This window comes from Centropristis striata, chromosome 20 (genome assembly GCF_030273125.1).
Source record: "Centropristis striata isolate RG_2023a ecotype Rhode Island chromosome 20, C.striata_1.0, whole genome shotgun sequence".
NCBI lineage: Eukaryota > Metazoa > Chordata > Actinopteri > Perciformes > Serranidae > Centropristis > Centropristis striata.
This window is the reverse complement of record NC_081536.1, coordinates 5,419,299-5,430,687: the sequence shown is the minus strand read 5'-3', so window position 1 is coordinate 5,430,687 and position 11,389 is coordinate 5,419,299. Positions and strand designations below refer to the sequence as shown.

General features: G+C 43.3%; 1 protein-coding gene across 1 annotated transcript; it reads left to right on the top strand.

Annotated features, from left to right (window-relative positions):
* The first annotated feature begins 2,207 nt into the window (after positions 1–2,207).
* On the top strand, positions 2,208–6,976 carry dact2 (dishevelled-binding antagonist of beta-catenin 2). Its single transcript, XM_059359662.1, has 4 exons — positions 2,208–2,480; positions 3,963–4,095; positions 4,230–4,511; positions 4,664–6,976. Exons 1-4 carry the CDS (start codon positions 2,208–2,210, stop codon positions 6,538–6,540), a joined length of 2,565 nt encoding a protein of 854 aa, XP_059215645.1. The 3' UTR covers positions 6,541–6,976.
* Positions 6,977–11,389: the final 4,413 nt, after the last annotated feature.

The following is an 11,389-nucleotide window of genomic DNA, read 5'->3' as shown; positions in this document are numbered from 1 at the left end:
GAGATTGAGAAGTGGTGTGACAGCGCCCTCTAGTGTCTTAGGGTTAATGGGTTTAAATTAATTGTACAATTATATGTTATCTGCAAATTAAGTGCCTTAATGCCATTCAAACAGCATGTAATCAACATATTAGTGAGCTGAAAATTAGTTGATTCACCTCCTATTTAATCTTCTTATCTTTGATCAGTGTGTGTGTGTGTGTGTGTGTGTGTGAGAGAGAGAGAGAGAGAGAGAGAGAGGGATACTCACACAGGTGTACACCCCTTCTGGCATTTTGGTATTTCCTTTGAACTCCAGCTTCAAGATAGCTGCAGATATCAGCATGAAAGAATCTCCCACCTGTGCTACAGTGTGAACAGCAGCAGTGTAGGTGGAAAGTCTGCAGCAGACCTCATGTTGTCCTGTGATGAGGGCTCAATCATTTACTTATTTGTTTCTTATCAGATTATTGACAACGACAACAAGTGCTTCATTTGTCACAGTTAGATAAAGTACAGCTCAGGTGGAAAGAAGAGTAATAGTTGTCCTGTGAGTCATATTGTTGTGAGGAGATAAAGATAATGGACAACCAAAGAGCAGGGATATGATTTCATAAGGCATGAGGTTAGAGACTAGATGACAACAGATTAGTTTCTCTGATTCATTATTATAATTATATTCAGCCCAAGTAAATAAATGTCACCTTTATCCAAAATAAAAAGTTGAGCTTCAGCTGTTTTTGCCTGTGGTTGTTTTGCTCCTGTTTGTAGCCTCTTTGCAGCTGTTTTCCATTTATTTTGTGTAGTTGTTTTCCTCTCTTTGCAGATTTTTTTGTTTCCATTTATAGACCCAATCCTGCTATGTTTCTTTGTGGTCATTTTGAATTTCTTCCTGGTTGATTTGTGTCTCTTCTAGTAACATTTTGCAGGTGAACTCAATACTTTGGGCCCCTAGGTCTGTGTCTGCTTGTTCCAGTAATGCGTCCATGATTTCAGTGCTAGAAACCACTGAAAGTATGCATTTAACTTATCTTTGGTCTCTGTCATGTAAATCTTCAGTCGTAATTGTCCACGCCAATTTAATTCAGCTCTACTTCCCATTTTCTCTTGCATATCCTCTGCTGTCGGATAATAGCAGTCTATGAATATGGCACAATTAGTTCTATTACCTCAATGAAATACTGTCCTTATGTCTCATTTCAAGCTTTAAGTTTTGCAACTCATTTAAGTCATTAAATTAATTATGTTAAGTCTCTGTTTTGGGTCTTACTGATTTCAGGCTAAACCGGATAAATCTCTTGTTATGTAGATTTGCATTTAAGGAGCATTTAAAGGCATCTCACTCCCTTATTTTTTTTTTTTTTACAGTTTATGCTCATTCCCCAATATAAACTGGCACATGCATGTGGCTCTAATCAAGAAATTGTAGTATTCTTTACAAGCACAAGGGGGCATTATTCACCTGTCACTAGTCTAAGCTGCCACCATCCAAGTTTTTATTTTATCCCTCAAGTTTCCAAGGCAAAAGATAATAAACTAGCACTTAATTAGCTTGTTTTACAACTGATTTTAAGTCTAGGATTTATGTCATATTGGTTTAAATTAAATAAAAAATATCTTTTAATTGCAAATTGCAAATGTGATTTCAAGTTTTGAGTTTTGCACAGAACTAATAGTTACAAATAATGCAAAATATGTGGATAACCTTCCTCCAAACTGCCTAAATACATGTTTTTCAATGTGATTGCATTGTTTTTTTTATATTTTGGTGAGTGGTTCTATCATGTTAATGAGAATACATACCACATGTATTGGCTGGAATTACTTACAGACTCAAAGTTGACCACATATCTGGGTCGCCAGCTACTGGAGACAATAATAACAAAAGAATAGTGTAAATAGCATAATAATATGCCCATCATGCCATGTGGTATTATGCAGATGAACTTAGTACATGCCTGGGCAGCTCCAGTGAGGACTTGAATGGGGAGGATTAGTACCAGATGTTCATTGGGACTCGGTGGCCAGCCAATAGGGAGGAGGGCCGTTTGGTCTGTGGGAGGAGCTCAGTCTCTCCTCTAAGCTCAAGATTTATTCTAACAGGTAGTTTAAAAACCAAACAGGTCAACAACAGCAGCAGCAGCAGCAGCAGCGACACAGCGAAGTCTGAGCACGGACGTTTCTTCACAGCATCTTATTTCTGGATATGCCCGGACGCCTCTTCCCAGCATGCTGAGTAGGAAGGGGTCTTGTGCGGGGATGATGAGTGCGGCAGCCGGAGTAGATCGCAGCAGGGTCGGGGAGAGGCTGCAGGCTGCTCTGGCCGGGCTGCAGGAGCTGCATCTGCTGAAGGACAGACAGAGCGACATGGTGAGCTGGGCGCTGAGGATGGACCGAGAGGAGCCGGTCTCTGCTGTCCACGCAGGCCCGGAAAGTCCCAGGCTGATGGGGGCTGAGGAGCAGCGGCTGGAGGCGACCCTGACAACCCTGAAGCAACAGCTGGTAGGAAGCAATTCATATCCAGTCATAAAACAGAGCTCTCTGGGGAGATTATGTGCAGACAGTAGACATATCTCTTCCTTTATTGTATTCATAAGCTTAATTCTCATTAGAATAATGTCTTCCGTTTGAATCAGCTGATGCTCATGTGCATTCCGCCTTCAATTATTAGCAGACACACTTTCATGCTCTCAGCTGGGGGTAGGAAGTAGGATAGGTGTCATAAATCAAGGTTCACTGCAGGACCAAGAGGACTTTGAGTTGTGTACGTGCGCGCGCACAGTGCACGTGAAAGCTGCAGGGGGCAAGCCTCAATCATTAACCATTAATGCCAGGGAATATAAAAAATGGTTGTAGTTTTTTCTTTTTTTTTAAGGGGGGTTAATTTGCTTTGAATGGCAGTCAGTCATGAGAGGCCCCCAGAGAGTTTGAGGCTGTGTGGAGTTTTCCATGACAAGCTTTTTCCATGTAGGCTGCTGTTATGAGCGTTTGCAGGAAGTGCGGGGATTAAGGTGCTATGCTTGACTTTAAGTGGAATTGGGTAAATGCATGGAAAGATACACTGCAAAGTACTAGGAAAACATATGGTTTGGATTGTATTTCACATTCGTGCAAAATGGTGCAGACTCACACCCCATATTTAAAAAACACCACCAGCTAAATGTAGACTTTATTGCCCAGAAACACTTTCCACACACAGACACAGCCTCAATAGGAGTCAACCAAACTAACTTGATCTTACAACATAATGAAACAATAATTAAATGGTGGATTTTGCAGGCAGTGACCCCCAGGACCTCATTTTAGAGAAGCACTGTAACAGTAAATGCCCAGCCCGGGCTGCAAAGCAAACAGTCCTTCATCCCAACCCCCAAGCTTTCCTCCTCTATTAGTTTACACAATGGCCAGGCCCTCGCTGTGGGGGAGAAATGAGTTACCCACCACTGCTTCTTCCATGCTCCCCCATGTCCTGCTGGGGTTAATCATCAGCCACAGCTGAGTCGCTTTTGTTTTTCTGATGGCTGTACATTAGAGCATCTTTTATCTGAACAACAGACCTCGTCTTAATGAAATTATAGCCTTGCTAATCTTCATCCTGGCGTGTCTGCTTAATTTTCACCTGTGTAATTATATGAATGTGTGTGCTTGAGGAGTTTTACTAGATTTCTTCCCACTCTTAAACTCCCTCCGTTCCCAGGACAGGGGTTATAAAAAGTCTTGGAAGTTTGGAAAATACTTAATTTAACCATTAAGTTAATATGAACAGCTGGTAAAATAAAGATGGTGTCAATATACACTGACAATTTAGATGAGTCTTGAAAATCTTGTTGTAGGTCCCTTAAAACTGTTTAAAAAGTGCTTGAATTTTACTCTTAAAAAGCTGTACGAACTCCATTGGGAAAGTAAATTAGACTTGACCAATTGGTTCTGGTTTTGCTACACTTACTTTTGGGGGGTTGGCTAAAATGTTGCCTGTTTTTACAGTCCCGTCTTCGGAAACAAGATGTCGGCCTGAAGACTCATTTGCAGCAGCTGGACCAACAGATCAGTGAGCTGAAGCTGGATGTGAGCAAGGCCTCCACAGAGCAGCTGGAGAGTGACAGCAGGCCAAGTTCAGGTGTGTATGCAAACACTTGCACAGTGAGCCCTATGGTTGTGTACTTTACAGAAAGTAATTAAGGATCCACCCAAGATAGGATCACATGAAGCAAGAAAAATACTTATGTGCATATTTGTTTCTGCACCCTCCAGGTTTCTATGAGCTCAGCGATGGCGGCTCTTGCTCACTGTCCAACTCTTGCACTTCAGTGTACAGCGAGTGTCTGTCATCCTCCCAGACAAGCCTTCTCCTCCTTCCCATGAGCCCTGCTAATTCCCACATCAGCCCGCCGTCACAAGTAGACGTCTGCCGCCGGCGTTCTGCTGATGAGAGCACCACCCAGCCCAACCCTCCGCGGGTTACGGGCTTCCATCTGGGCAGCAGCAGGATCCGAACAAGCACAGAAAAGGCGCGACCAAGACCTGTGTCAACAGGTACCCAAATCTTTTAATCTGTTTTCTTTCATCTTGTAATGAGCCATGCAACCGTTGTTACTTAGCAACACACCATGTGTTTTGTAGCATAATAGGATTGTTTCTGATAGTATGATCTGAAATGTTAATCAGTATTTTCTGTTGTCTTTAAGGTGATCTTGATTGGATGATGGCCCAAGGACCAAACTACTACAAATCCATGGATGCAAAGAAACCATCTATGTGCTCAAACCTGAAGACCTCCACAATGGACCCCAAGTTCCACAGCAACCTGGTGTCCCGCAGTGGGGCTGAAGTGTACTTCTACCCCAGCCCTCTGCACGCTGTGGCTCTCCAAAGCCCAATCTTTTCCCACGGGGGCGACCCAGCCACGCCTGGACTTCTGGAGGGCCAAGGACCCCCAGTGAATGGGTGTGACACCCTCCAGAGGGCACAAATGGGTTATGAGACCAAGACCCATGGTTATATTGATAAGCTCCTCCTGCGCAGCTTGAGCAAATCCCAGAGTGAAACAGGCACAGAGACTTTGCAGACACACAGTGACTATCACAGGAGGCCCACTGAAGTTTTAACAGTGTTTCCTGAAGTGCAGAAAGACGTGTCTGTGCTGCAGCCTGTCCCGGTCCAGACCACAAACATCCTCCCACCTGATAGGGACCAAAAGAGACACTGCATGACATTCCCCAGCCAAGAGCCAGCTGATAATGCAAACCACAATCAGTCAATGAGAGCCCCGGAGGTTTCATACAGATACTCCTATCCTGCTTCCACGAGGGAGTACAGCTCTGATGAGGTCACCACTTTATCAATGAGGAAGAATGATAAACCCCAAGGAGAATATGCTAGTCTTGCAAGAAGCAATTCAGAGAATAAATGTCTGGATCATCCAGAGAGAGAACCACAAGAGAGGAAGGGCTATAGGCAAAGATCGGTGGCGGCCCACTGTTCCAGCACCGAGGAGAGTCAAGGCTTTGAGGTTCCCGCCGGTCACACAGCTTCCCCTGAGTTTGTCCATGCCAAATTTGTCCCTGCTGGATCTCAGAGGGTCAAGGTGAGACAGGCCGACCGTAAAACCAAAGCCGTGAAACTGCGAAGAAAAAGCAGCGAGAAGCCGCGAGCAACGAGGCAGCAACATGGCTACTCCTCGGGTGAAAGGACCAGAGAGGTCAGTGGCGGAACCAAGGGGGATCAGAGAAGATCAGGAAAAGGAAAAGTGACCCAGAAATCTACCACCTGTCACACAGAGGAGCGCAGACAGGGCTCAGGCTCAGACTCCAGCCACTGTAGCCCGGGACTCATGTACACCCAAAAGGTCCATCCTAAGCCACATCCAATCCCTGCTGTCGTGAAGTCAAGCAAAAGCCGCAGACTGCAGGAGCATGATCAGCATGTAGAGCAGAGGAAGAGGAGGCAGGGGGCTTCCAAGTGGCCGTCCGATGTCGAGATGTACCAGGCCTCATATGCTCAGCGTCAGAGGTCAAAAGAGCCCCATGTTCCAGCACAGAGCATGCAGATGGTCCGAAGCATGAGTGCCAAGTCAGGCCAGTGGATGGGACCTCCTCGTTCCTTCCAGTCCTCCATATCCTCAAACTCTTTCTTCCACAGTCTTAATGCCAGATACCCTCCAGCAGCCTTCCACATGGCCAGCATGTACCCACCAAGATGTGAGTCGGAGTATTCGGCCGAATGCGCCTCACTCTTTCACTCCACCATTGCTGAAAGCAGCGAGGGGGAGATGAGCGATAACACCACCAACCGCTTTGGAGATAGCGAGTCCAGCCAGAGCTTCCAGTCCCTCTCGGACTCTGACAGCAGCCTGTCCCTGGACGAGGAGGACCAGGTGGACTGCCAGGAGGAGAGAGGTATGGTGTGGGCTGAGGCCGCTCTGGGGCCCACTGCAGCTGGACAGCCCCTCCAGCAGCTCCCACGCCCCGAGCCAGCAGCCTGCCGCATCAAAGCTTCCCGAGCCCTGAAGAAGAAGATTCGTCGTTTCCAGCCGGCCTCCCTAAAGGTCATGACCCTGGTGTAGCAAAGTTGAGTGAGAACTGTTGGGAAAACACAGAGAGCTGGGAAAAACCTGTTCTTTGAACTCAACACCCTTAATCATCACTGAGAAGCAGCAATTAAAGTGGACTAAACTTGTGCACTGATTTTTGTAAAAACTTTTTAAAAAATGGCAACAATGGTTGAACTCAAAACTGTAAAAACATTGTATAAAGGCATGTGTGACAATTATTACACTTACATTTAATTTGTGAATATTAATGTGTACTTGTACTTAAGGTTCCTCATAGCATGTGGGTGCATTTCATTGACATTTTTGTCATATTGTAGAAATAAAACCAATCTTTTTGCATTTCCTATTCCAAATATTTTTTTTATTTTTTTGTTGATTTCTTCATTTTTGCTTCAGTGATGATAACTATCTGTATTTGTCTTATTAGAATAAACATATTTAATATATACTGGAATAGTATGAGTGTTTATGTATTCTTTTTTTTTTTTATAACGGTACAATTGTCCATTAGCTGACTGAGCTAAGTATTAGCTTTGGTGTTGAAGGTGCATTATGAGATTCTGGAGAAAGAACGTTAATTAGTGAGTCTGATTCCTAGGACGTCAAATATAGATTATTTGGGTTTGTAGTCAAGTCAAACCCCCAACCCAGAGCGTCAGTACTTGATGACCTCAACAATCAGCTATCCTTCAACAAAATTGCACACAGCACCTTTAATAAACATTAAATTTTCTTCATAAGTGACTATGCAATGTTCACAGAATCTCATCTGCCAACTTCTCTCTTCTTCTGGTGACTATTTATCAGACATGTCAAAAAAAAATCCTCCGCTAATCCTTGCAAACGTCCCACTGAGGCTGACCAATTTAGCACAGATAGCGCTAACGGCTCCTTATCTGGTTTCCTGCCCAGCTGTTGGCTTAATAAGTTGCGCCTTCAACAATCAAGCCAGACAGTCATGTTTAATTAGAGGGTGAAACTTATCAGTCTCAGTCATTTAAATGTAAGTAAACACACGTGCTCTGAAGTTCTTAAACACACAGTAACGCTTCTACAATTTCACAGACAGACATTAAGATGACGGTAGCAGAAGCTCAGGTTTCTGAGGAGAGACCTGAGGTTTTCAAACAGTTGGTGTATGTGGCAAGGGGCACATGGGATTTAGAAGGAATGACAGATGATAAGAGGCTCCTCATTTCTGAGCTGTCATGAGGAGATTAAACAGTGGGCAGCTGCACAGAGTTGCCCAATAATCTCATTTCCAAAATCTGCCTCGGTATCTTTCCATTAAAATTCTTTCAAAGACGGGGTGAGCAAAAGGCCACTCGTGAAGGTAAGTAGTCCAGCAACTGGCCTTCCACACATCAGCACTCTCTCCCGTGGTCATACATAATTATGTTTTCTCCCACTAGAAAGCCACTGTGACCTTTGAGTTCCCAACTAAGAAGCTTATAGGAGTGACAAACATTTTCAGCATTTCATCAAATTTTACTTTGAAGTTTTGTTCCCTGCAGATTTAATCACTGTGGAGACCATTATTTTTTAAGACTCATGGATCCTTCATTTATTCATTCTCTCTCCTTTAACTAGAAATGTTCAGTTTCCTGTGAAAGAAGAAAAAGGCATCATTCTTTGAATAAAAGTGTGCACTAAAGGGCATATGTTAATTCAGCTGCATTCTTTTCTCTATTCATCAAACACAAGACAGGTCTAAAAGGGCACAAACTCCACACATCAAAGATAGTGTTTTCAGTTGCTACAATTGAATCAACTTATTAGGATTTGTACATCGAGCTGACCTCGGTGCTCTCTGAAAGAGCGACGGTGAGTCGTCGGTGGGATTAGTGCTGCTGTTTTCAACCCGGCTCAGAGGGAGCATGACAGGCGCTGGACTTGTCTTTGATGTTGACTATAGCAGGACCGTGTCGGCTTGACCTTGTGAGCTCGCTGACCTCTCCAGCTGTAGAGTTGGCTCATCTCTGAGGGCACATCTCACCACAATGGAGAGGTCAGGGGCCTTTTTGTACCCTCGCTGGCTATGGGCTTGTCTTTTTTTGTGTTCGGCGTGTCCGTCATTTACTTTCTTTTGACTCATTGTTTGAGTCTGTTGTAAGAAGGTGAGTCCACCTTTCCACTACAAGCTGAAGTGTGTTCTTTCAAAATTATTACATTGGATGTCTTTTGCAGAATCATTGCCTTTAATCAAAAATCAAAAGTATAATTTTTTTTTTTAGTGCTATTTACCAATTTTAGATTGTTTGCTTGTGAGTTGTCAAGTGTTGGAGGTATCAGCTAGATGACACTTTGCTTGTGGTGCTCAAAGTGGTAAAAAATATTTGTAAAATTCAACAGCAATGACTCTTAACAGGAATTATGACCCAGTTACTCAAAATAACCGACAGACCTTGCTGTGAGCAGTTCCATATAAGAATTAGTTTTTGTTTTTGACGAATCACACCTGGCACCCATATCACAGGGCAGAAGGAAACATGCATCTACTCATGAATCAAAGGCTCGCTAGTGGAGATTATGCTGCAATCCTTTTACCTCGGAAGTCAGAAGTCAAAGCTAGAAATGACGTCACACCAAGTTGACAGCATTCAAGTGTAGCACGTCCAAAAGCCATTATTTCATGGGATGGGGGGAGTGGAGTTTGCTCTAGCCAGATTAGCCACTATTAGCAATACAGTTGGATGGCAACGCATTAAGCAGCACATCCACAGATAGAATCTGAATGGTAATGTGTGTATGAATGATTTAATGAGAGCGAATAAACAGTAAATTACTACATCTTTGACTATTTTTGATGCGCAGAGCAGTCTTCTTTGATTTTTAGGTTGGGATTGATGACATTTTTCCGACTCTCCAAGTTAGAAATTTGACTTCAGGGCGTGTTTCAGTTTAAATGTTTGACTTGGAACTATTGAAAAAAATTCAGCTTTGCTATTCAAATGGAAAACAATGGGTCATCATGAGCATCTTATTCCATTATGTTGGAGACATCTCTACAGCCAATATCTCCAACACTCTGCAACTCAAACTACAAAACAATCTAGACTGATAAGTAGCACTACAGGTAAAAGGAAAAATATGTTTGTTTTATTTCGGGGTGAATTGTCTCTTTAAAACTACATCATGTTAATGGATGATGGATAAGATAAAGCTACTTTGGCTAGGGAATGAAACCTCTGGGGGTCAAATTGGAACCGGCAAGCTGTGCAGCAGCAGGTGTGCACCCGTACACCTGCAGATAGGATTTAGTCATGATATTTTATAGGGTATAAAGTTGAGTGCGGGGGGGCGTTTCTGAACACACTCCCTGTGGATGGCCAAGTCAGACTACAGATGTCGTCTGGGATCTCGTTACACAGAGGGGCTCTTACTTTGACATCATATACATGAGAACACATGGGCAAACGGTCGCATCTAATCAAGATCATGCCATTTCAGCTGACACCACACCTGCCGATAAAAGGTCTTACTAAGGTCTTTAACCGTAACAAAGAACGAGCCCTGATGACTTTTTCACATGGCGAGAGATCCATGAATACAGTTGTTTTTTTAACTTTTATTTTCAACACAACAAGTGTAATATGGTACTGAGAGCGCATGGTTTAACCAGCAAAAAACCCCAACAGATTATCGACTTCACACCCAGCTTTCCTCACACACTCCTTCTAAAGCAGTCTGCTGCAGAACATGCTTGCCAACATCCAGTGAGATATAAATAGGTGGACGTGTCGTGCCAAACTACTCAGAGTACTGGGACAGGTAAACAGTGAGGTAATGCAAAGATCGCATGCTTCTGAGCCGCTTTGGACATTGATCTTATTACACATCAGGTCACTGTACTACTTCTCCTTTCTTCTGCTAACACGCATCCTATTTCATCGGCAAACATTTCATTCAGGTCTCCATTTCTAATAATTAAAAAAAAGAATGATCAAAATGTATCTTATATCAAATTCAGCAGATTTGACAATTCAGTGACAATGTGATATCTGTAAAACAAGAAAAACATTGCAAACAGACGCAAGAGAAAGCATAAAAGGAGTTAAAATAACAAAGGGTGTGCTTCAGACAGGTGTTAATTAAACTTTGACTTGGTTCACATTAGGTCACAGTTGGAGGAAGGGCTCTCCTCTTACGTGTGCATGAGGTAATCCCAAAACCCAACATGCACCAGCCCTTCCCAGTCTGTCTGCATGCTCAGAACACATAATACCCCATCAAGCTGTCTGTGTTTTCTCCCTTCATCATGGTCGGTCTGTTGTAACATGTAATACTTTCTATTTACATTGAGAGTAACGCTGCTTATCTTGTCACAGTTTCGTGTCTGCGTATCTTTACGCTGTAGTCTTAAATATTTCTCCACTGGATGTTCTCGAGGCCATGTTGCTCCCCTGGTGTGAAAACTGGAGAGATGGTGCTGGGCCTCGGATATAAAATGTGGATTTACTGTGTTGACAAGTTGGAGCTCAGAAACTCATTACCACCCCCATGAGAGAAGCTTTCCACTCCTACCCACAATGCACCCCTGGAAACATGGAGGAGGTCATGGTTTTCCGGGTTCCTGTGAAGCAAGAAGGATTATCTTGAGTTTGACATGTTAAATATCCGCATCAAATCAGATCCACTCAAGAAAACATACAGATTCAGTTTAGCTGCAAAGAAACTATTTTTTTGGATAGCAGATTTTTAAATTGCAATGTGTATTGAATTTGCATTGTTTATACCACCAGTGTAGTAGTCTATAGTGAAACAACTGAGATTTACCCAACTCCTCTGCACCCTTTGCATGGGGGTTGGGCCTCTTTGGTGTGTGTGGTGGCTTTTGTCCCTTTGCTTACTGTACATATGA

Excerpts from the sequence above, each read along its gene's own strand:
- dact2 (XM_059359662.1), top strand. The coding sequence starts at position 2,208 with ATGCTGAGTAGGAAGGGGTCTTGTGCGGGGATGATGAGTGCGGCAGCC. Across the intron at positions 4,096-4,229 it reads TGACAGCAGGCCAAGTTCAG|GTTTCTATGAGCTCAGCGAT; the intron begins GTGTGTATGCAA and ends TGCACCCTCCAG. Across the intron at positions 4,512-4,663 it reads ACCAAGACCTGTGTCAACAG|GTGATCTTGATTGGATGATG; the intron begins GTACCCAAATCT and ends GTTGTCTTTAAG.